This window comes from Perna viridis, chromosome 13, assembly GCF_037379345.1.
Source record: "Perna viridis isolate PV_CMFRI_1.1 ecotype Kerala chromosome 13, ASM3737934v1, whole genome shotgun sequence".
Classification (NCBI taxonomy): Eukaryota; Metazoa; Mollusca; class Bivalvia; order Mytilida; family Mytilidae; genus Perna; species Perna viridis.
Window position 1 is genome coordinate 30,134,759 of NC_142457.1, and position 26,745 is coordinate 30,161,503.

The 26,745-nt window shown below is 32.7% G+C and overlaps 3 protein-coding genes and 2 pseudogenes across 4 annotated transcripts; 2 read left to right on the top strand and 3 right to left on the bottom strand.

Annotated features, from left to right (window-relative positions):
• Positions 1-587: 587 nt before the first annotated feature.
• Positions 588-11,196, bottom strand: LOC148600285 (uncharacterized). The gene is made up of 4 exons (XM_088558127.1): positions 11,042-11,196; positions 2,503-2,687; positions 975-1,074; positions 588-869 (listed from the first exon to the last, which is right to left on the bottom strand). Exons 1-4 carry the CDS (start codon positions 11,174-11,176, stop codon positions 588-590), a joined length of 702 nt encoding a protein of 233 aa, XP_088414253.1. The 5' UTR covers positions 11,177-11,196.
• A 1,052-nt stretch (positions 11,197-12,248) lies between these two features.
• Positions 12,249-17,520, top strand: LOC148600286 (uncharacterized; annotated as a pseudogene). The gene is made up of 6 exons (XR_015917884.1): positions 12,249-12,296; positions 12,623-14,084; positions 14,538-14,734; positions 14,982-15,179; positions 16,075-16,230; positions 16,669-17,520. The product of XR_015917884.1 is annotated as an uncharacterized LOC148600286 (transcript).
• A 6,017-nt stretch (positions 17,521-23,537) lies between these two features.
• LOC148600287 (histone H2A-like) lies at positions 23,538-24,555 on the bottom strand. The gene has a single exon (XM_088557747.1). The coding sequence runs from the start codon at positions 24,369-24,371 to the stop codon at positions 23,994-23,996; it is 378 nt and encodes a 125-aa protein (XP_088413873.1). The 5' UTR covers positions 24,372-24,555; the 3' UTR covers positions 23,538-23,993.
• A 70-nt stretch (positions 24,556-24,625) lies between these two features.
• LOC148600288 (histone H2B pseudogene) lies at positions 24,626-25,003 on the top strand (annotated as a pseudogene).
• Positions 25,004-25,683: 680 nt separating this feature from the next.
• LOC148600289 (histone H4) lies at positions 25,684-25,995 on the bottom strand. The gene has a single exon (XM_088558128.1). The coding sequence runs from the start codon at positions 25,993-25,995 to the stop codon at positions 25,684-25,686; it is 312 nt and encodes a 103-aa protein (XP_088414254.1).
• Positions 25,996-26,745: the final 750 nt, after the last annotated feature.

Here is a 26,745-nt window from a genome sequence, read left to right on the forward strand (position 1 = left end):
TATTTTTTTAATACCGGTAGCGAAATTCCAATTGTAATCATTTATTTGTTTTTCTTCAGGGTATATTCAGTTTAAATTGATTTAAATTCATTCATAAACATGATGGAAGGACAATGTGAAAAAAGTATTAACAGAAATGAAAGAAAATAAGAAAAATAATTGATAATTGTCTAAGGGTACAATCAATGATTTAATACACATAACAATATTACATGTATTTTATAGTCTTTCATCATTATCATTTACTAAAATACATGATTAATTTCAAATGACGGTTGAAATTCAATTTCAAAACATTCTCTGCACAAAAGATTATAGTTGCATTAAGCACATAAAAAGGAAAGTATGTAACAATAGCATTTTTTGATACCTAAATGAAATTTACTCCGCCTAATTTAAATCAATGCATGCATACAATCACTTTCAGTAGATTCTATATACTCTTAGGATTTAATCAGCAATATTGTACTTGAGAAATTGAATAAGTAACGACTGAAAAATGTGGAAGCTATATAGTGACCCAATAGATAACATTATAATATATATATATATATATAGGAATTAAAACAATGTCTTTTAATTGTCCTTCACTCACTGCATAGTAGACTTGCAGTTCCATGGTCTGTCCTTAATTGCAAAAATGTGTTGATGTGAACACTCTCTGTGTATAAAGAGTCCTTAGACAGGTACCATGGCACTAAATTAATACTGTTCTTTTTAAGGTATGTAACATCTACCTTGGTTTGCCACACTTTTTCAACCTTGGCGTAGTCACAGGTATTTTTTGAACGTGCGATACAAACTGTATCGCCAACAGAGAACTTAGCACCTGTGACACTAGTGTACAATTTTTTTTCTGTCCACTGCCTCTGCTTGAAACACTTGATTTTGAGCTGGCAGGGCTTGGTGTTGTTATAATCATTAAATAACTCGTGCTTGCATTATCTGTCCTCCTGGTGTTGAGCAACTTCTACTCTAGGTTGATTGATGCTTTGTTCTGGAAATGTGAGGGAGCGTTTAACTGCAACTGACTGGCATATTTGTGCACTTATACCATGTTCTGCAGCTAGTTTCCTACAAAACAAATGAAGAGTTAGTACAATAAAAGAAATGGAAAAGGTTTGAATTCAGTAAGCACACTAATCCATGGCTTGTAACAAATACAAACTTTTGATATGGCCCCAGCCGGTTCCTAGAAGTGTGTAGGTATTGTTTGTACGATCTTATGACATCAAAATGCACAAAGATGGTCTTTTTCTACGCCTTTTTGTGTTCATTCATTCTCAACAAACAAAAAAAGGCATTTTGTGCATGAAGAGCATAATTTCTTGTGTGTATTTTCAATGATGTTGCAGTTTAGCTCATATCTGATGACAAATGAAGCAATTTTTAGCCCTTTAAACTTGTTAAGCTAGGAATAAAAATTACTTGTAACTACTTAAGTTATAACCCGATGTATAAAAATTGCACCACCATAAAGCACCTCTAGACAGCCTTCAGCTCTACCTCTGGCTTAACAGAAGCATTTTCAGATGATACATTTCCCCTACAGCTGAGTAAGAAAGGTAGGCAACTGATAAGATCTCAAGCTGAGGTTATGTGCCCTAAAATCTATAGTTGGCATTATTGGTTGCTGAGAAAAATAAAACAAATAAATTTGATAGTGAATTAACATAAATAGGTATAGAAGCTTTGAGACAAGAACAGCATTGATGAAATATGCTGACTTACCCATAAAAGTGGGTGTAGCTAAGTTATGTTTGCATGCAATGAGTAACCACTCCTTGATGTTTCAACTACATGTATATCTATGTACATTAATCATATTACATCAATCATTTATAATAAATGTTTACAAATGTTACACCGATATAAGTCTATTCATGAAATCATGTTTCAAAACTGTGGTTTTTAATGTCTTCTTTGTAACTGAACTCTCGTTTTAGCTTATGGGCACAAAATGCTTTGAAAGAGCTACCTACCTCCAAAGAAAAGCCACTGACATTTTTATGCAGTTGGCACATTAGCCAATCAAACGGTTACCGAAAGCATCTAACATTCTGTCGCTTATCCCATGGCATAATCTTGTATGAATCATTTCAGATCACACATTCTTGCTTTTACTGGACGTTTGACCAATAATAGTGATATATTATGTCTCATATGTCACCAAAACAGACCGAATTTAACTTGACATTAACATTGGTTTGACAGACAATTTAAATCTGGAATTTAGCGTTACAAAGCTAAAACTTATACAGAAATCCATTTTTATGAAATTTTATTTATCTATTTATTCATTAGCATTAATCAAAACTACTCCTGCCAGAGAAATGTTCTGATTGTAACTATATTTGGATTAATTGCCTTTTCATGCTTACAGTAACTCGAAATATAATCGAATACGGATAGCTTATAAGTCCAGTTTGCACTTTTGTGGTTCATGTGAAAGAACATTTACACAAAATTCGCTTTTTATGTTATATTAATTAAGATATTTACCTTGCAGCATCATAACTTCTGGTATTGTACATTTTCTTTGTAAGTCTTTTACGGACTTGGCTTCTGGTGGATGGAGGATTAGGTAGGTCAGAAATATACTCAATGATGCTCGAAACTGCATTTTCAAAGCCATGGTCTAAGGTACTGTTAAGATTGTTGGTCTGTAACACCCTTGATAACTGTGCCTGAAAGAAGAATTCCTTGAAACAATTATTGCATTTCAAGCACAGAGCAGAATTGTTTTTTTTATACAATGAGCCTACTTCTTATGCCCTACTAACATGACTTAGGCCTAATGAAATGCAAAAGAAATGTATCATTTTGTATGTAATTTCTTACAGAAACTATTGAACCAAGAACCCATTCCCAGACCATATTTAATTGACACATCAAACAATTTCCTGATAGCACAGACCTTTACAAAATGCACATCTCTATTTTGGTTATTAATCTTAAACTTATTCATTTCTTATTTATAGTATGGGAATTCTGCAGGTGTTGCTATTGAGATTGACACAAACAGAAGTTTTACACAAACAGACCACTATGCCAAACCTACCAAGACATTTGTATTGCAGGGGGTATTACAAGTGTAAAAACCGTTGAGATCTAGTCGCCTTGTGTTTCAATATTAAAAAAAATAACTTCGAGTTGATCCGTTTCATACTAAATACACGGGTTCCTAAAGCTTTGTCAGCAAGACTTGCAATCTCTTGGTGAACTGAACAAAGAACAGAAAAGAAAATAAGCCTTAACATCAGAAAGTTAGTATATCTGTGTACAGACTCAAAATTTCAAATGGTTCCAGCACCCCTCCCCCCCCCCCACACACACAAAATAAATACCAAATACATAAGCTCGTTTCCAGAGATCAAGGTGAACATTCTGCACTTAGCCAAGTTAAACCTGCAGTACTAGTGTTAACATTCTTATTTCCAAAAATATTGTTATCAATATCTGGTTTATAGTGACATTATTAAAAGAAGATTGAGAAGTTATCAATGTAGCATAGAGACTTTTTGGTATTCCAGATAGATAAAAAAAAAAACAATCATCATGTTGAGAATGATAGGCATGTCATGTTCAAATGTTATTTTCTGTATACAGATTTAAGATTTACTTTATGTAATAGGTTAACAAAAAAAAACTCATAATATTATGGAAAAAAATCACAATAGTCACAGAAAAAATTAGGATGTGCTGAAATGCTTGAAAACATACAGAATCCTCAAGAACATCATACATTTTAGTATGATGTATCATACTCCTTTTAGCCATGTTTCATATCTTATTTTTTGTTATTTCATTCACTCATTAATTGTCTCTCACTACTCTTTGAGGGGTCTAAATAATTATCTGATATAAAGTTTATATAACTCTAACTTTTAAATGCTATTTCATAAGTTATAGAATTAATATTTCAATTTACATCATAATATATAAGTTGTTTTAAATCTCTGGCCTGTGTATTAAAATATTATACACAGCTACATTATATATCACTTCGGAAAGTTTAACTCTTTGTGTATAAGTCATGTTAATTAAGTTATACACAAATAGCTTTAGGGAGGAGTTTGGATGATGTAATAAATACATGTACAATGGAACTGAGTCGATGTTGGACAACAGTTAATTATTTGTTTGGTGGAAACCTGGCTAAATGTTTCGAGTGCTATTTGTTCTTTTGAGTTTTAATTGTGTACTTACCTGCCAGCATGTGACAGAAGAAAATTTTTGGTAGGAGTATTATTATTTTATGCATGCATATAAAAGTATAGATATAAACTTCCTATTTTATTTTATTATTTCTGAAATAAATATCACTTTTCCCTTTATTAACCAGTGATTAATTCAATAGTACTTAATTAATTGTTCATTATCATTGAAGAGAATATACATCTACATTTCTATTTATAGCACTATAAAGTACATGCATTGTACATGTAGTTGTTGGATATCGACCAGATGAAATTATTCTCAAATACAGCATTTGTTATACATGTTTTTTTTATTATGTGTATATAAATATTAAACTTAAATTGCTTCCCAGAACAGATTTCTCAAAGGATTTAAGTGTATGAAAGAAATCATCTAAGACTAAGATGCATTCATTTAACAATTTAAATTTCTCCTTAAGTATTGGTATCAAAGTTGTTCATAGAATATGATTTTACGTTATTTACATGCTCAGTATCATTTTTCTGTCCTTTCCCTTTGAAAAAAGTAGTAATAAAATTTGCACAGAAAACGTTGGAAATACTAAATGTACATGTAGAGAACTTAGTTCAGAATTTTTGTTAAAAACTTCAAATATTTGTAGATGGTTGATTATGCAGTCTTTATTTTGGAAACTTGTAGATTCTTGAAAAAAATCATCTAAATCATGACATACATGTACACTGTACAATTAACAAAAGTATAGGTAGCAAATTTTCCCCATGGCCAACACCTATAATTTAGTTATTAGAAAGAAATCAAAATATTTTTCACTGAGGACTATAGACTTATTACATATTGATATAAATTCATCACCCATGTTAAACCATACAAGTTAATATTAACATTTTTATTTTTATTCTAATTCATGGATCAAGAATAAATATGTCAGGTAAAATATGAATGACCAGGTCAGAACTAAGCCCTCGGGTCGAAATATACCCCCATCAATTAAATTTCTTTTAACTTTAAAAAAAAATTGTTTCTGTTCGGTTTCATCATGTCCCACCTCTTTGTTTCCCACCATCTCTCAGAAACTGAACTAAATTAAACAAAATTCAAGATAGCAGCTACATGTACTACTATTACTGCTCCCTTAAAAATAGCATTTTCCAAATTATAGATGGGACAATCATGAATATATCTATCCACTTACATGTATCTCTTGGTGACCTTTATAGCAAACTATTTATTGGGATGAGATAACTAAAGCTTGTAAAATATCCCTACAAAATGGTGAATCTAGACCTCATACCCAATGTATTGATCAAATATAGCATCCAGCAGCTACTTGAATCAATTCTAAAAGTCTTTAATTTTATCTTTATGAAAGGCCAATTTCCAAAACTTACGAACGAAAACTACATCTACTTATACACAAGAAAGGAGATAAATCCAACCTGTCCAATTTGAGAGGAATTTCTTTGACTTCCAATTCAGGGAAATTATTTGATAAAATCTTACTCAATAGGACCATGAATATTGTCAATGACAATATACTAATATATGAAAATCAAAGAGACTTCAAAGAGAAATCTAGGATAACCAATCATATTTTTACACATAAATCTATAACTGAAACTTACAAATCTAAGAACAAAAACGGTATTCACTAGTTTAATAGATGTAAAAAAATCTTTTGACACTGTATGGAGAGTGGGAACATTTTATTCCCTTTTGTATGTTTAATATAATCTATTATATTTACCAAAAATCTGTCAATTAAAAATTCATCAAGGGCTTAGCAGATATAAATATTTCATTTCCAAAAGTGGTGTAAAACAAGGGGATGTTGGAATCCATTCTTTTTAACCTATACAAAAATGATCTTATTTCCAACCTTGATGAAGGGTTAACAGACCCAGTCATGATTGTGGACATATCAATAAACTCCCTCCTATATGCAGATGACATTATATTGTTATCTAGCTCTTATATAGCTGTTATAAAGGTTTACAAAATTCATTAGATATCTTGAATAAATTCTGTACTTCCTTGAAACTGGAAGTCAATAAACAAAAATCTCAAGTTAGAGTTTTCAATTCAAATGGGAAATCATATTTGAATAAATTAACATTTAATAGAAATATCATAGAAACAGAAAAAATCATACTGACATTTAGGAATTACAATCAAGTATACTGGTAATTTAAACACTTCCACCAACTTTCTAATGGAAAAAGGTCGAAAAGCATGGTTTAAGAAAAAGAAATCAATAGGATTGGATAATCCTTGTTCCCTCTTAGAAAAACTATTTGATACTTTAATCAACCCCATCATTTTGTATGGATGTAAAGTATGGTGAATTAATTGCAACTTTAAAGACACAGACCCATTTGAACACTTACACATAAAGTTTATTAAAGAAATAATAAAGCAAAGCAACAAATGTCTTGCAGAACATAATAGATGTCCTTTAACAACAAAAGTAATGATATAAGTATTCAAATTTTGGGAACACAAATGTAATTCAAAATACACACTTGTTAATAAGATATATAATAATAATATCCCCCAAAATAAGAAATAGGTATCAACAATCCGGAATTTGGATATTGGAATGGGATTTCCTGATATTAAATACCCATGTTATTAAACGAAATAAATCAAATCTAAAACAAAGAATACTCGATTAAGCTAATCAAAATCAATATAGCTGCTTAAGAGAAAATAAACTACGCTTTCATAAAAGTTTATACAAATCAAAAAGTAGACCTGCTTACGTGAATGTATGCAAATGTAAATCTGACAGATCCACAGTTTGTAAATTTAGGATAAGTGCTCATTCTCTTGCAATTGAGAGGGGACGCTACCAAAATATCCCCAAAAGTAACTGTATTTGCACTTTATGCAATACTTCACAAATTGAAGATGAAGTGCAGTTTTTCATACACTGTCCAGCCTATTAAGTACCCAGGAAATGTCTCATAAACAAGATAAAAAAAACAATGACAAAAGTTTTTTTTCTCAATAAGGTATGTAAGTCTTGTCATGTGACTCCGCGGCTTCGTAAGGATGGGTCCTAGTGTACCATTCAAATGTATGGAGATTCATCATTAACATAGCATTGAGTTCAATATTAAAAGTGAAGTATATTTTTTGGGTAAAAATACTGATTAAAAATGACAAATATCTAGTTCCAAAGGATAAAAATGTTAAGAATAGCATAAAATAGAAGATTTTGCATTGTGAAGCAGCGTTTTAATTTCCTGGAAGTACACAATAAAATGCAGATCAGTCTTCAGATTTCAATACGTTCTACATCGAAAATTCCAGAAGGGAAACTGAAACTAGAACGAGACTTACAAACCCTATAGCAGAAAATAATATGTCTTTAATTTTAAACAGTAACTGTTTGATTATTATCAAAGCCTTAATTGAATATGTACACATGTAAATAAATGTTCAGCCTTGTCAATTAAATAAGGCATTAGTTCAAGACACCTCCACTCAAGTTTTTCAGTATAGTTTTTTATTACAATTGTCATTTTATGTATGTTTGGATTTGTGTATTTTTCATAACTATTAATGTGTTTGAACACAAATATTTATATTTGTATTTTGGAACAAGTCCTTATTCAAAAGTAGTCCGAATTTCCTCTGACCCTGCAACCCTCCTTTTTTTCATTTGGATATTGATATGTCGGGTTGGGGTCAGAATGAGGTGCCATACAAAAAGTTGGATATTTAGCGGTACCGCGGAGTATCACCCATCAACCGCTTGTAACGACTTTCAAGTTGAAATTGTGCATTTCACACCTACCTAGTTCGATTCCGGCATCATTTTCCCGTATGCTGATACCAAATTTGCTGGAAAAATTACATTTATTATTGAAGTTTCGATAATTTTCCACGAGAGACCCTCTTTTGTTGACATTTTGAACCGTAATAGAGAGTATGCGGAGCTTGTTACTTTTGGAACGGAATATATCTGCAAATTGAAACAGCTAATATTTGTCTTTGCTCTCAAATCCTAAAATCACAATGTTTTTTGTACAGAATGATGTTTTTGGCATTGATACAGAAAAAATTATTTGTAAAATGGACCATGTCTTATGATTTATTATTACGTCTTTGTTCAATCACTGAAGCATCAACCATTTTATTAGCAAGGTGAGAGTGATCTTTAAAAAATGTTCCAAATTCTGAAAGGAATATTTTACTCCTCCAATGAAAAGTAGAATAATAATGATTCTATGTTTCCCCAATTACTAAACAAGGCATTTTTTTCAAAATGAAATATTGATTTCAGTTGCTTCTGAATTAAAACTAAATATTTGTACTTGTGCAACATAAATTTCTTATCTGACATCAAATCCCTGCCCCCTAAATCCTACAAGAATAATGTCACTGGAAGATGTAGCTAAGTTTACTAGTGTATAAACATGTTTTATTTATGATGCATGCACATAGTAATAGAGACAAGTGCAACATTTTGTCTAAACATGTGGGTACTCAAGTAAATTCCAAATAAAATTTTAATTAACTAATGTGAATGTTAAAACTTTCGCCATAACATACATAGGTGAAGAAAACTCCTCGGCAATTAAACAAATTGAAAGAAAATGAGAAACCCTACAAAACAAGAATGTGTCCAAGTTAAAATAAAAAGCTTTGCCAAATGCAGCATGATACAACCACAGACAATCAAACTCCGCAAGTGTGGACACAATGTTAACTATTGACACACTTAACATAGAGACTTACAGTTCATTATGGACACAATAAATCATTTGGACACAATATTGCACATTTTGAAATTCAATATAAAATATAAAGGTCTGCTTTAGAGTGTATTCATGGATCACTTTGTACTTCATTATCTCAAAAAATAGGGTTAATTTGGTAGGCATACTTCTTAAATCTTTTGTATTTAGGCTTGGATTTCAAATGGCATCCATTGGAAAAAAGTTTAAAAATTGCACCTATTAACTCAAAAACCGTATGAATTATCTGAAATCTGATTGAAACATGTAGGCATGGACTTTCATAAGGAATGTTATAAAAAAAAAATTGAAAATGCACCAAACATAAAAAAAAATATGATTTGTTAGGTATGGCTTCCTTTATAATTTGTAAACAGTGAAAGATGTTTGAAATCAATTGAAAAATGCAGGCAAGGATTTTGATGTGACATCTACAAATTTTTTTCAAAACCAAACCAGAAATAAACAAGTATTTTTCCCCTTTATTTCTTGAATCATGGGGAAAAATACTTGTTTGAGGCCCCTTATTCTTACTTGGCTTAAGTCACAACCCAAACAATCAATACAAGTCTGTTTATTGTGGTATAGAATATTGTGAAACAATATCATAGGCATTGTTATACTTTTATTAGAGTTGTATTGTTAAATTCAATGAACCTCTTGTTTTGGGACCCATTTATGCCCCTAATTCTAACCCTAAAAATCTATACCAACCTTCCTGTTGTAGTTTGCAACCTTGTTTTAAAATTTATATAGATCAACCAACTAATACTAAAATTTTCACAAAAACCAAGTGTCTCCAGATGACCACAACAAATCCAAACTAATATACGAGTGAACAATTTTTGGGGTTGTATAAATATTTGAGATAATTTGGACTCAGACCTGTGAATACATGTAGATATCAAAGAGTATAATTTGGAATTTATGTCCTCATCTATGGTAACTTATTAGGACTTACATGTAGTCAACAGAACCACAATGGTATTCAGTTGTAAGAATCAACCATACATTCATAAGAGGTAGTACATATATGTATTAGTGATAGTTTTTATTTTTTATAAAATGCAAAGAGATATGGCTGGATTTTTTCGGAAAATAATATTAATCTTTAACTTAGATCGAATTTCCTCTGAAACTGTGACCCTCCTTTTATTTGGATATCGCAACTCAACATATTCATAACTAATTAAAAAAAGGAGAATTGCAGGATCAGAGGAAATTTGAATGGTTTTAAGCTAGTTGCAAGTACTACATTTGTGTGTAGAAAGTCAGACATGAACATAATGAAACAAAAAAGCTTACATATGCTATATATAAATACATGCAGAGATATTTGGCAGTGAAAGAAAAAAATATTTCACAAGCTTAATATTATTGGGTTCCCTAAGCCCTCTCTTCCCCATAGAATCTGAACAAAAAAACAAGAAACAGGTATACAGACATCCAGTTCATCACAAGTTACACTGCAAGTTAAAATCTCACATTGAAATAACATTATGTTAAACTTCAATATATTAAGAATCTAAGCGATTGAAGATTAAAAATAAGTGCAAAACATATTTATATACTGCTATTTAAAAATATGAAGCAATTTAAAAAAACAGCAGAAAATGCATATGATTGCCTTCATGATTCTAAATACTTTGGAAAGTTTCATTATCATATTCTGTATAGTTATAAAGAGTTTCGCTCAAATTATGGTACAAGTACATGTAGCTTACACTTAAATTTTAGTATAGATTTTTATTGTAGTATAGGCTATGCAAATTAAGGTGAGGCAGGAACAGTTTTGAGCTTAAACTTTGTGCAAAATGCTTCATATAAGAATTTCTTTCTCAATTGTAGGGTTGTACAAAGTTTTCCCACTTATGATGAATATGGGGCTGCCTCTGATCACTAAAAAAGATAATTTCTATTTCTAAGTACATCTTATTCCCCACATTACCATTATTACGTTCTTGATCGGGTTTTAATCATTTTTTATTAGGGTTTAAGACTGTTTGAGAAAAAAAAGCAATCAGGGTTTTCCCCCATTTCAGTTGAAAGTAATTACTCCACTCCCCCTCCTTTCACCTGGAGTTCTGAACTGTAAAGCAAATAAACATATCCCTTACCTGTAAAACTTTGATAGCTGAACTCTTTACATTGAAGTAGTCATCTTTCTGGAAGTTGAGGAGAACACTGTCTGTCTGTGTAGACACTGTTGTCTTCTGTGAGTTGCAAGGACACTCCTTGAAACTACCAGTCATAACAAATGCAGCACAACATTTACAGCACCGTAGTTAAAGGTTGACTTAGCACACGATTGTACACTCTTTGTTGTGGGTATGCAGATCTCGGTGTGTAAGGCTGCTGGTAACTACACATTGTATTCTGTCTGAACAGAGCACTCTGTGGTACTGCTGTATTTGACAAGTCTGTGTAAAGCGGCTGTTGATTCATATTTCACATAAATGACTTTTTAAAATGAGTACTTAATTCCATCAAAAAGATTTATACGTAAATTAATTAACCAATCAGGATCTATTAAGCTTAGGCATTTATAAGACTGGTGAGGTTAATTGTCCAATAAAATGTTGGTTCTTTGAAAATTTAATATCAATGTTGTATATATACAGGTGGCATCTTTTGAAGTCATTCTGTTAATTTACTCCAAGCTCGTTATAAGAAGCCATTTGCAATATTGATGTTAGTCAATATTTACTAACGATTGTTTGGTTTTAATACCCCTATAATTAATGAAGAACGCAGTAACAACAAACTGCAAAGAACTCTTTGATCATTATGATCACAGGATTTTTTTTTTCAACAGGGATCACAAAACTACTTTTACACAATGTAACTTTTTGCATGAGAAATACAACATTTTTAACACTTTTTTGATAAAAATAACAGTTATACACAGACACTGTATACATGATGTTCTGGCAGTTTTTTAAGTACTTGTACTGATGAAATTATGATTCTGCCAAGTTCTTGGTCATGTTAGTGGAATTGAGTTATTTAAATCTGTTGAGATACAAGAATATGTATATTAATTTAAGTTGCTTCAATGATGCCCCTATATTTTAGGAGATATCAAATGAGAACAATACAGCAAAATTCAGCAGTTAAAAAATTCTTGATATGATGGGTCAAACCTGTAGACCCTGCTGGTTTAAATTTCATAGGAAAAAAAAGGACTAAGTCTAAAAGCCCCTCCCAATGTGATCTTTGCATAATATTAAATGAAATGATTTAATTAAAACTTCAGTAACATACATGTATTTACCAGTATCTAATTATTATTGAATATTGCTATCATCATTGCCTTAATTTATAATGCAAATCACCTGGGGTGGATCCAGATATTTAATAAAGTTTGCTCTGGTAAAAAAAATAAAACTAGGAGGTTCCATGTTATTATCAGCTCATTTTTGCATAAATTTTGCTCAAACTTAACAATGTCCTCAATCAAATGAAGGGGTATCACCCCTGCAAATGCAACTATATATACACTTAAGTAACAAGTATTTAATTTTTTTCAGTGATTGTACATACAGAAACCTTGTCCATAAAGTATCTGCATATGGTATGGAAGGTAGAAGAGACATCTGATTTTGTTCCTGCTGTATGTGCAGGGGTAAAGAAGTTAACAAAAAAACTTTCTATAGAATATAAAACTTCTTGTAAGTCAGCATGCTTAAAATGAGAAGACCCATCATAGCTGCGACAATAAATCAACAACTTATGGTACGAATGATCCATGGAAGGGAACAGACAAATTAAAGCTACCACTGTATTCAGGATCAAACAGAACATTGCAGTGCTATTTCTGAACAGATGTTCATTTTTGACACAAACAATGGAATGTCAAAAACAGCCCTTTCCCAATGTCTCCTGCACGAGAAAGAAGCATTGCCTAAGCAAAATCTCCTTCCATCATCATTTCAGGAGGCAGTTAACATGATCCGCCCATTTCTGATTCCAATACATCAGTATAAGTGTTGTGTAAATGACTGTACAGTTTTCCCAGTTAAAGATAAGACAAGTGAATGTCCAGTGTGTCATGAGTCATTGACTTACAATAACAATAGACTGAAAAAGACATTTCACTATATGCCTTTTGTTGCCAGGATTGCAAGGTGGTTTGGAACAAAAATCTTGCTAAAGTGCTGTATTCAAACAAGTTGATACAAAATGGTAAATTGAGTGGGTATACTGATGGATATATTTTCCAAAGACATTTAAGTGCTGGAGTGTTCAAAGATACAGATGAACCCCATTGTGTGCCTTTTGCTCTTTTCACTGACGGTATGAATCCTAATAAAAATAGTGCTATTCAAAAATCAATGTGGCCTATTATGCTGTCATTGATCAGTCTTCCACAAGACATTCTTGCGATACATTCTTGGTCCTATGATGTTGGTAGGAATTGTACCTACATGGTTATGGACCGAAATAATTAGATCCATATATCAACATACTTGTAGACGAGCTGCTGACAAATCTTGAGAATAACCTTTATGACATTTACAAGGAATCACCAGTAAATGTTAAGAATGCTTTATTGCAGTATATTTGTGATATACCCGCCTTCTCCAAGCTCCTTCACTGTTCTGGACAAGCAGATCTTAGGTCCTGTATGTTTTGTACAGATATTGAGATTAGAAATCCTGATATGAGCAAAGTCATTTATTTAACAAATCGACAATTTCTTCCACTAGAGTCAAACCTAAGAAATGATACTACCTCTTTTGCTTTGAAAACAGAGATAAGGAATGAAAAGCCAGAACCCTTTTCAACATAAGAAGAAGAACTTGAGTTAAGAAGACAATTTGACAGTAAGCCAAACAAGAACCAGCAAGGGAAACTACAGAAAGAAACTGGATTTAAAGGTAGGCACCCTTTACATAAACTTTCGTACTTTGATAGATCCTCTCAAATGCACAGATAGGATGTATACAATATCAGATGTAACTGGAAATATTCTTGACCTGGTCAGTGGAAAGACAGACTCGATCAAAGTGAGGCAATGTGAGAAAACCTACAATAGATTTCCTTCTACATGGGTTGGTCAATCTAAAAAGAGGAAACAGACTGATGACCTTCCTTTACTAGGGAAAGCAGCAAAGAAATAAAAAAAGGTAATTAAGTGTACCGCTACACGATCATCATGTGGTTCATTATTTTTTCTGGTATCTGAAATTATATTTTCTTTTGGAAAAACATAATTTTTTTGAAGATTTTTTTATCCTATATTGAATTTTTTTGATAACAGATTCATACCTGCATTATACTATCAGATTTTCAGATATTGTTTATGGTTATCAAATGTTTTTTTTTTCTTTAGATTTGGAGAACTATTTAAAGTTAGATTTCTCTTTAAAAAAGCCTGTTTTTTTTCAATTAGGTTTCAGTTGTCTCTTTCTACATATATTTTTTTAGTTTAATAAAGGGTCAGGATGCAAATTTCTGTAGTTTGCACCCTTTAAATGGAACTCTATATGAATTTCAAATGAATGCCAAAGACTATTCAAAGAAGTCATCACTTCATGTAGCTCTTCGTGATCTTTTTTAGGCCAAAATCATTTATTGCACATCATCAGATTGTGGTTTCTATTTCTTCAGATATGACAACTACTGAAACTGATACCCACCATGAAGAAGATAAACTTCCAGAAACCCAATGGCGACTTAGTAAGGAAAAGTTGAAGATTGCTGATAACAGAGCTTCTAAAATCAAGTACCCAAGAGGTGTTGATTATACTCCAGCTGATCACTTCACCAGACAATGGACTCTTAGAACCATGCATGGAAAACAACAGGTAAAGTTGAACTTTGTAAAATGTCAAAACTTTCCTTGCAATTTTACATTGTAAATCTTACCAGACAATGTTGCAATTTGATACTTATTCTATTGTTTACTGAAATACCTTGTTGTATGATGTTTATAAGTTGTGGCAATATATATTTATATTAATGTTCCTTTATAGAAACATTCTTAAAGTCTTAACAGAAAATCTCCCATAACATTTTTCATAATGATGCATGTATTTTTACTTATATTTTCAGTTTATCACAAAGAATGTAGCAGCATGGTGCTTGAGAGAATTACTTGGCAAAGAACAGGAGTCAACACTATTCAGTTTGTTTGGTGTGATCAAAACACTGGTTCAGCCAAACATTAGTAGAGATGAACTGCCTTCATTAATTAGAGACACAAGTACTGCAATGACCTTACTAGAACGAGATTTTCCATTGACATTACAGGTAAGAAAATTGTGTAAGCATTCACACAGCAAGGACTGTCACATCTAAGGAAAACAGGAACGGTGGTTCCACTTGTGTTTCAAAAGCATCCCAATTCTAATATATCATAAATAAAGTATGTAAAAATATATTTAGAAGCAAAGTTATGCACTTTTCAAGTTTTCTGTAAGTAAAAGTATTTTCTGGATTCTTAGCTTTTGATTTATATAAATTTAAGTTTAAAACTATAAATTCATAAAAATTACACCCATTCTTAAGTTGATTTCTTAAAAATGTAATCCATGAATACTGTTATCAATTTTGGGGTTACCGGTACATGTATTTCAGACCCAATCACATAATAGCTGAAACAAAAAATATTGCCCAATTCCTGTGATATAAGAAGTTACCCCATACTTGTGCTGTAATATGCAAAGCTTGATAATTTCAAAACAGTATCATTTGAGGATTCAAAACAACAAAAAATACCTGTAGACTTTATGCCAGTGTGGTTTGTTAATACATGTACTACATTGCTATGGTATGAAAATAAATGTAAGAGGATTCATACAAAACATTGTTATAGTATGTAAATACATGTATAATAATTCATAGTTCATACACAGCTTTTCTATGGTATGTAATATACATCTATTGATTCATACACAACATTGCTTTGGTATTTGGTATTGTAAATGCATGTATGCCAATTCATACACAGCAGTTGTATTAAAAAATAAATGACAAAAAACTGTTTAAATACATTTTTTTCTTCAGAAATGTGAATACAAACTTGTACAGGCCTATTGTGTTGTTTTAAATACTGGCACATACATGTATAAAATATGCACATGTAAACATATTCTATTGCCAATGGCAAGTAATTATAATGAAAATCCTCTAATTTAAATCACAGAACCTGACTACACATTTGTATATTCCTGAAGGTTTCAGAGACTTTGGGCCTTTATATGATCCTTGGCTGTATCCTCTGGAGAGTGCCAATAGTTGGATAGCAAGACAAATTCTTCGTCATGGACACGAAAACGCATCAGTAATGCAGACATACAGTGTATGTAAATGTTCTTCAGTATATCTACATTGCTTTAAACAAACTTGTACTCCCATTTATGGAAAACAGACCAGTATATTTGTATCATGATAGGGGTAAATGGATTTTTATTTCTAATTTTATTCTACAGCTTTCATGGCAAACCTTATTATATATAAGTGAGATATGACATTTGAAGTAATGTGATCAGCATAATACATAGTTGGATGTTATTTCAATACCAACGATGAAGCTTCAGTAATATTTTGCTGACAGTTAGAACTTAGATTGTTAGGATTTTTCATGCCTGCGATGCTATTTATAGTTTTTGATAACATTTTTTATATGAAAAGGACGTAGATAAGGTTATCATATTTTTTTATTTATCTTGTAACATTCAGAATTTGACCTTTATAATCTGTATATTATATTTGAACAATTATTTGTATGTCATTTTAGATTTATGACTGGAGTGCTTATAATCTCCTTAGTGGAGGTGTAGAAATTGACTCAAGTAGAAAGTCATCATTGGCACGTTTGGCTGAACGTTTGACTGATGATTCCATTAAATGTGAGCCACAGTCCGAGATTGGGACTGAATCACCATGCATGACGTCAAAAACAGGATTTCTAGACTTTGAAGAGAGACAGATGCTGCTCAAGAGATATTCTGAAACTAGCAATGTTGATTTTAAATTAAGTGATATAGACCCTGTTGTGAAGAGTGTCAGCTATAAAACCCGTTTCGACAAATCAAGCAGGAGAAATGTGTATTTTAGTACCAAAAACCAGAACTCAACAAGAACATGTGACTATATAGTGTATGTACGTTTCGGAAATGACAATTTAGTATTTGGCCAGATCATCAAAATCTTCGAACATTCATTTCTAGATAAAGTTTCTACATGGGTGAATTTGTCAACCTATCCACAAACAATAAAGCATGGAATGTTTTATTTGACAGACAATATAACTGATGGAAAGACAGTGGTTCAGTTTGATCAGATTAGTAATCCCTTAGTATCTGCTGAGGAATCAGGCAAAGTCTTGTTTTTGAATGTATAGACACGGACATATATTATGAAAGTTGGTTATGTATGCATGAGTATTATACTTTATAGTAGATAAATGTGGTACATTAAATTAAACCCTGGCTTTGTTTTTCTAATTGATTTTTACAAATGTAAGGAAGTGTTGTATCAACATACCATAAAATATAAGGAATTTGATTTAATTTGTATTACTATGTGAAGTTCCTAATATATGTACCTGTTCTATAGCTTAGTAATGATAAATGATTTCTGAACTAAATTGTGTTATTCTTTTTTGTGGTGAAAGACCTTCTCAAATACTTCAGATGTGAATCACTGCAACATTATTGGGTATTTACAATAAGGGTAGCAATTTATGCTCTGATAATCATAACTGTGAATCTTGGAGGACACTAGGAATTATAATTCAAATGGAAAAAAAATTATACCACATGGACACCATAAAATTTCACACTGTATTATATAATGACATGGAAGTAAAAAAAAATGCCATTACACAGATGTTGTACCACTCTCACATCAGCATTACATGTACATGCCATGCTATATCTTAAGGACATGAACATAAGAGTGTCATTTTATAAGGATATAAAATAATATCAGTATCTTATCGGAAGTCAGTGTCTGAACAAAATGAAACACTGATGTGCATGTTCCAGTAAACAGTATCCCAAATTTGGCAGGAGACTCGCATTTGATCCAAGCCTCCCGCAAAGTTTGTGTCTCCTGTATGTGCTAAAAACTCCAGCACCTTATAAAATATACATGTACCACAAATACTAGAACTCTACTAAAAAGACCATTTGAAGATAAACTTGTGAGAGTACCGGTAAATGCCCATTCTTTAAGGAAAACTCTACTAAAAAATATTGTTGCAGTTTTAAACTGTTTGTAGAATTTACTCATTTGTTGATTAATATGATGTGTTGGTTCCTTTCAACAAAATCAGCTGAAGTATCAGTTACCAGTATTGTAAAAACTGTGCAAATTTTGTGAAAAGTGATATACCTAAAAAAAAAAGGCTACATATTTTTATTTCTGTTATTAAGTTTCTTTATAGGTCTATATGAAGAAATGTATATAATTATTCATTCCAATCTGTCTGCTCTTCTGAGATAATCCACGTGGAAAATCTAACAGATTTTATTGTATATTTTAGTGTCACTTACAGTTATCTCCCTTAATTTTGAATTTTACAGTACTTTCTATATGATTGTTTTCTCATATGATCAAGGATAATATAAGCAACATATCAATTTCAGTTCACTATGATATTTTAAACAAAAAATTAAAAAAAAAATATGTAGGCTTTCCAACCATGAATCACATTTTGCATGATTCTTAAGTGGAGTGCTACTTAATATTTCCTGTTTCCATGCAAATCAAGGGTTGCGCTAAAACAAATGCTTCAACTTCAACATTCATCCAAAACAAATTTATTAATATTTGAATTTGACATCTTGACATCTTAAAACAGTTCATTAAAGAGTAAATAGCTATTGTTTACACCTTTGTACAGTCTTTTATTATCTAATTTAATGACAAGGGCACAAGGGCAGATTGGCACTCCTGTAATTGTGTACTACACCGCATGTTTTGGGAAATCGATTATGATCAAAATGATGGCAAATGAAACTGAAGGATAAAAATTTTAACTTATATCTGGTCTTAAATATACAACTGACTCGAAATGTCACCTGAAAAAAGGCAGAAACTTGGAAAATGGTGAATGACAACCATAGGACTGTATAGCTCCAGTGTAGCAGTATGTGGGACCTCTTATCTTTTACATGTGAAACTTGAACATTCTTGGTTAGACTTGAACAATAACTCCAACAGTGTATTTTATGTGCTACAAGACTTTGCATGTTTATTTAATTATAAAATAAGTAACAATGTTTAAAAATCAGGAAAACAATCACTTTTAATCTACCATAGTGGGTTAATGTAAATGTTGCATAGCAAAACAATAAACATTTTACAAGAATTTTTTTTGATGGAAAAAGTTTATCACTCTAAATCTCCCACATAAAAGAGTTGAAATCGGGGTAACTTCCACCACACCGACTGACAGAGGTTACAAGACCTCAGGTTAAGGTTACTCCCTCCCCCATGTTTGGGATAGTACCCCTCATATGGCAGTTTCTTAGTCCATTATAAAACTTTAAAGTTTTCTAAATATACGTATGCAATGTTGTTAAAATGTGGGAATGTTTGTGTAATTTTAAGTAACTTTTGAAAATGAAATATATTTTTATTTTTCATTATTTCATAAGTTACAAGCCAAAGTAAAATACAATATTTCAAGGCCAACAACTATTTAGGTATATCACAGGGTTGAAAAATTAAAAAAAATATATGATATGGAGTGGCTCAAACTAAACATAAATTACAAGAACAAATAAGTGAGCACTAGCCACCTTTAAAAGGTAAAAGAAACTGCGTACAAAAATTTAAATTAAAGGTACAAAGTTCACAAAATACCAATAAGTCATGAAATTTAAAAATAAAGGTATGTCTAATATTGAGATATTAGAATAAAAAGTATATTTATTCAGAAAAATATACTTCAAATACATAAAACATCCCCACGTTTAAATAAAATAGGACAATTTCCAAACATTCTTGATGCAAACTTGATCCAAACTTGTTAAGAGGTATGCATAGTGACCCTAATTGAATATTAAGATTAATTGAAGATATCCAGAAAGCAAATCAAGAAACTGTACATGTAAAAATTGTTGAGATTAGACATGGTTAAGATAATCGAGGCAAGTTAAGAATTGTATTGATAAAAAGTCATGACATGTCGAGACTGTTCGAGCCTTCGATTAAATTTTTGAGACAGTTTAAGACTTAGTCGAGACTGGTAAGACTGTTTGAGACTGGTCGAGACAAGTTAAGACTTGTAAAAACATGGTCGAGACAAGTCAAGACTGTGTCAAGACAAGTCGAGACATGGTCGAGACTAGGTGAGACTAGTTTGGACAAGGTTAGACTCCGTCGAGACAATCCAAGTACTTTTCAGACTTATTAAGAGAAGTGAAGACAAAGTTAGCACAAGAACAAAATGTACCCTATTCAGACTTCAATGACTTAGTAGTGATAAAGCATGCTTTGGTGCTGAACCGTTGAATATAAGATGGTCAGTTCCGCTCAAATTTGACGCGGAAAAAAAATTTCGATTTGAGACGTGCATTATTTTCAAATGCTTATCAACATATGTTGTAATTGTTCTAGAAAGATAAAATTTTGGGGACATACTTTATATGGTGTATTTATGATAAATATATAATAATAGTTGCATTATCTGGACTCAAGTTTTTATTCTCTTCGTTTTTCTAAGCAATATTAGCCCTTACCCATAATTGTTTGTAGTCTAAAACATTTGGCATGAACACATTCAACCGCAGATAAATCCCTGTTCAAATTGATTTTGACGTTGCATTCTTTGAATATTTACTTCTTTAGCGTGCAAAATTGACAACAAAAGTACACTTTGTGTGAACCCTTAAGGTTACAAGCATACCAGGAAGCAAGGAAAAGCTGTAAAATATCTGTCCATTGACAACTGTTTGGTTTCAAACTTTGGAGCAGTCTCACGCTATCTCTATAGACGTTAGCTTCAATCCTAGAGCTCTAACAGTTTCATTTTTGAGTTTAATTGCTCCGTACAGGAGCAATTAAAGTTAAAAATGAAACTTACAAAGCAATTGCGTTAAATAAATCATGCATTGGTGCATAACCTTTCAATATAAGATAGTCAGTTGTGCTCAAATTTGACGCAGAAAAAAACTTTCGATTTGGGAGGTGCATTTTTTTCCAATGCTTAGCAACATATGTTGTAATTGTTCTAGAAAAATAAAATATAGATACATTAACTGGTCGCAAGCTTTAATTCTCGTCGTTTTTCGAAACAATGTTAGCCCTTACCCATAATTGTTTTAGTCTAAAATTTAGCATAAGCACATTCAACTCAACGGCAGATAAAACCCTGATCAAATAGGTTTTGACGTTACATTCTTTGACAATGTGCTTCTTTAGGGTGTAAAATAGACAGAAAAACTTCACTTTGTGTGAACCCTTATGCTTACAAGCATACTAGGAAACAAGCAAAAGCAGTAAAATAGCTGTCAATTGACCACTGTTTGGTTTCAAACTTTCGAGTAGTTTTTCTTAGTCCACGCTTTCACTAAAGACTTTACCTCTTACAGTTTCATTTTTTAGATTAATGCATCGTACATGAGCAATTAAAGTAAAAAAATAAAACTTACAAAGCAACTGCGTTTACGAAAGCATGCTTTGGTGCTTAACCTTTTGAATATAATATGGACAGTTCTGCTCAAATTTGATGAGGAAAAAAATTTCGATTTGAGACGTGAATTCTTTTCAAATACATATCAACATATACTGTAATTGTTCTGGAAAGATAAAATTTTGCAGACATAATTTGTAAGGTGTATTTTCAATAAAAATATAATCATAGATGCATTAACTGGTCGCAATGTTTTATTTTCGTTGTTTCTCGAAGCAATGTTAGCCCTTACCCGTAATTGAATTCAGTGCAAAATTTAGCATAAACAAATTTAACTCAACGGCAGATAAAACCCCGATCTAATCGGTTTTGACGTTGCATTCTTTGACAATGTATTACTTTAGGGTGTAAAATTGACAAAAAAATGTTCACTTTGTGTGAACCCTTGTGATTACAAGAATACTAGGAATCAGGCAAAAGCAGTAAAACAGCTGTCAATAGACCACTGTTTCGTTTCAAACCTTAGAGTGTTTTTTTCTTAGTCCACGCTATCTCTACAAACGTTAGCTTAATTTCAAAAAGATTCTTAAATTGAATTTTTAAACATAAAGGGAAGGTGTTTCCATGGACAGAGATACACTTACATTCATATATGAACACATATTTATTAAAAAAAATTACCACGAAATGCATGAAAGTTGCACACAACGATTACATTTTTATTCCAAATGTATAAATGGAATGAGTTCATGTGTATTGTAAATCCGTCAACGCTATGACGAGAAAGCAATTTGGTCTATTGAAATCACATTTTATGAAAAATAGATAGAGAATATTTGTACACGTATAAACTTATACAAAATATGTGAGATAAAAACTTTTTCGGAAAGGGAAAGATGGTTGTTGAACGGTATGCCTTTATTTATTAGGCGCAATTACTTGGTGTTTTCTAGGTACAGACAGGTGTAAAAAAAGGGTGTGTTACATTTTTTATTCGTGTATTATTAGACTGGATTACATATCAACTTAAAAATCTTTTTTTGAAGATTTGTGTGGCCCTTAAAAGGGCCGTTTTCATAATGTGAAAAGTCACACATTAAGCACGTTCTCCGCGAATTCTGCGTGCAAGCTGAATGTCCTTGGGCATGATTGTGACTCTCTTGGCGTGGATGGCGCACAAGTTGGTGTCTTCAAAAAGACCGACCAAGTAAGCTTCACTAGCTTCCTGGAGTGCCATGACGGCGGAGCTCTGGAATCTGAGATCAGTTTTGAAGTCCTGAGCGATTTCTCTGACTAATCTCTGGAATGGGAGTTTTCTGATGAGAAGCTCGGTGCTCTTTTGATATCTTCTGATTTCTCTCAATGCGACAGTTCCAGGTCTGTATCTGTGTGGTTTCTTGACTCCTCCAGTAGCGGGTGCGCTCTTACGAGCAGCCTTAGTTGCCAGTTGTTTCCTTGGAGCCTTTCCTCCGGTGGACTTACGAGCGGTTTGCTTTGTACGAGCCATTACGAACGATGTATGATTTCAATAACCGAACGGTGATAATACTGTAGCCTTGAGGGTCGGCTTTTGTCGTCGTATAAATTTGACAAGCAAGTTCATTATTGGTCGGTCGAAGCAATAAAACTCACTGTGATTGGTTATCATTCAGGTAATTTCATTGGAGGAATTGGGAAAACTTTCAATCCACCATTCTATTCATGTTTGAGCTTTGATGACATGTTATCAAGATTATCAAAAACAATTACATTAATAGTTAATTAGATTCACCAACTTACATCTGATGTCACTCACAATTAGTCACATTTCTGTAGCAATTAGTACATACTATTACTACAAGCATTTATCATGGTTTTTACAAAAAATATTTTAGTAACAAACTAATTTTAAAAAATACAAATTATTTTTTTAAGAATCTATTTATCTTGTGTGCAATAGTTATAGTACGTGGTAAATGGGAAATTGATTCTCTTTGAATTAGTACTCCATTCTACTTTTCATCGAGAACTAGCCTGCATAAAACACATACTTAAAATGAGTTATATGGACTCGCGTTAGTAAACATACAACCCACAGGAAAATGCACGGATAAGTATATGCACATTTAGTAGAGGGCCAGAATTCTACACACACAACAGATAACTGAAACTCTACGATGCCCTCGCGTGGCTGCGTTTTTTAACGTTGTTTATTTTTTTTTTTATTTTTTATTTTTTTTATATTTTTTGTTTTTGTTTTTGTGAAATGCATATTAATTCTTGAATTGCATAGTTATTGTGTATAGTAATACACGTATTTATGTCCGGCCGAAAAAAAAGGCATATAGGGAAGCTGAGGGAGTGGGGGGGGGTGGTTATAAACTTAGTTTTAGTTGTTTTATAGTGCAAGTACACACATCAATTTAAGAATCTTTTTGAAAAGTGTTGGTGGCCCTGAAAAGGGCCGTTATATCCGATAGTTCAAAGAACTAAATTATTTATTTTGCAGCCTTTTGAGTCTTCTTGGGCAATAGAACTGCCTGGATGTTTGGCAGTACGCCACCCTGGGCAATGGTGACACCGGAGAGCAGTTTGTTCAGTTCCTCGTCGTTCCTGATGGCCAGCTGGAGGTGACGGGGGATGATTCTGCTCTTCTTGTTGTCACGGGCAGCATTACCTGCCAATTCCAAAACTTCAGCGGCCAAATATTCCATAACAGCGGCGAGATAAACAGGGGCTCCAGCGCCTACCCTCTCTCCATAGTTGCCTTTCCTCAATAGTCTGTGGATACGACCGACAGGGAACTGAAGTCCAGCACGGGACGACCTGCTCTTGGCCTTAGATTTGGCTTTGCCTCCCTTTCCACGTCCAGACATATTGTATTATTTGTGAATTGTTCAGTTTCAAATAAATAAACGTAATACTTAAAATATGCAATTTTCCATTTATAGATGCAAACGGATTGGAATGATATCATATGTATGAACCAATCAGTATCACTGTTCTGGCTTGTACTTGGTGTTTTCCGCGAGGTTCGCGCAAACATAATTTCAATCCACTTGGTCGTTTTAAATTGAAATTAGACCGAACTAGTGGGTATTATTCACTGTGTTATTATCAGAGAGTAAATATGCCGCCTAAAGCAACTGGATCAAAAGGAGCAAAGAAGGCCGTGACCAAGACGAAAGCTGCACGTGCCGGAGGTGACAAGAAAAGGAAGAGAAGGAGAAGGGAGTCTTATGGAATCTACATCTACAAAGTTCTCCGACAAGTCCATCCGGACACTGGTGTCTCTTCAAAGGCAATGTCAATCATGAACAGTTTTGTCAATGATATCTTTGAGAGAATCGCCGCCGAGGCTTCGCGTCTGGCTCACTACAATAAAAGATCAACTATTACATCTCGGGAGATTCAGACTGCTGTACGTCTTCTGTTGCCGGGAGAATTAGCCAAGCACGCTGTTAGCGAAGGGACCAAAGCCGTCACAAAGTACACCAGCAGCAAATAAACTTGCAGTGACGGTCTTCATACTTAACGGCCCTTTTCAGGGCCACCAAAATCTTTCAAAAAGATTCTTATGTTGATACGTTGCAAAACTGTTTATACTCTGAACTTGAATAAGAACAAATGCACACAGAAATCGTATAATCAGAAAAATAAGACTGAAAAGATTTCTTCGCCGTAGAATCAACTCCTTTACATATGAAAGCCACGCATCTAATAAGTTGATTACAAGTCAGGCTCAATAAAATAAATATGATTTCTTTCAAAAAGTGTAGATAGTTACGATACATGTACAGATGTTTGAATTTTTTAATTGAAAATAATAAAATCGGCGGTAAAAGTACATTAGCGTTCACCTTACTACAACGAAATGTGTGAAATCGACACTGAACACTACTCACTAATCGGCATGTGCAATACACAGTCTTAGTCAATAGTTGTTTTTTTGAGCAGTTTTAATAGTGAATGTTGTTGTACATAGATATGTTTTTTCTTGGGTGTCTACTGTGCAGTGATTTATAACAATAAAATGATAAACATTATTCTCAAAATGTTATTGTTGTATGCCATGGGTGTTTTAATTAGAGAAGTTATTTGCTGCATATAACATCAATATCAGAATCTTTTTGAAATATTTTGGTGGCCCTGAAAAGGGCCGTTGTTGTTATTTCTAATGGAAGCTGCTCAACCTCCGAAGCCGTACAGAGTGCGTCCTTGTCTCTTCAGGGCATAGACGACATCCATAGCTGTGACAGTTTTTCTCTTGGCATGCTCGGTGTAGGTGACTGCATCACGAATTACATTTTCCAAGAAAACTTTCAACACACCACGAGTCTCTTCATAGATAAGCCCAGAGATACGTTTGACACCACCTCTTCGTGCAAGACGACGGATAGCTGGTTTGGTGATACCTTGGATGTTATCACGCAAAACTTTCCTGTGTCGTTTGGCGCCTCCTTTTCCTAGTCCTTTACCTCCTTTACCGCGACCCGACATGGTAATTATGTAATAAAATTATATCGGTACATGATTGATGCCGGCAGGACAAAAATAATATATATAACTAGCGCGACCGTGATAGAAAGTCAATCAAGTATTTGTTAAGTAACTTTTCATTGGACAGTTTGTGTGTGACGAGGAATGGAATGTTTTGTAAGAAAGAAAAAAAGGGGGCTCAATTTTTCAAATATAGGAAATAATTCACGGCAAATAATAGACGTTTCACAAATCGTACACACAGACAACGCATGTTTAAACATGATTTATAAAACAACATAGTTATTTGCACATATGTGCAGATAACTTATAAGGCACATCGCCTTATAACTCAATGCATTGACATAAATTCGCATATATATATGTGTGTGTGTGTGTGTGTGTGCATGTAGCCGCTGTAAAACCACCAGGTCGCAGAATAATGCCAAATTTCTGTATTTCTTTCTGTTTCGATTATTTTAAAATAACAGAGAAAGCTTTTCAATATACTACTGTGTTGGAAGTCAGACTATTGACGGTCCTTTATACGGGGGAATTTATCCTATTTATTTTCTTTTTTCTTTTTATTTCATTGCAGTGAAGATCGGTGTCGGACTTTTCAATTATGAAAAGGTCCACTTAAATGCGAGCGAATGTCTGGATTGTGTATCCGGTGAGTGCACAGAATGCAAAAATAAAGCAAAAAAAAAATATTTATATATAACAAAAAAGTGATAATGATAATAAAAAATATATTGTGTTTATGGCTGA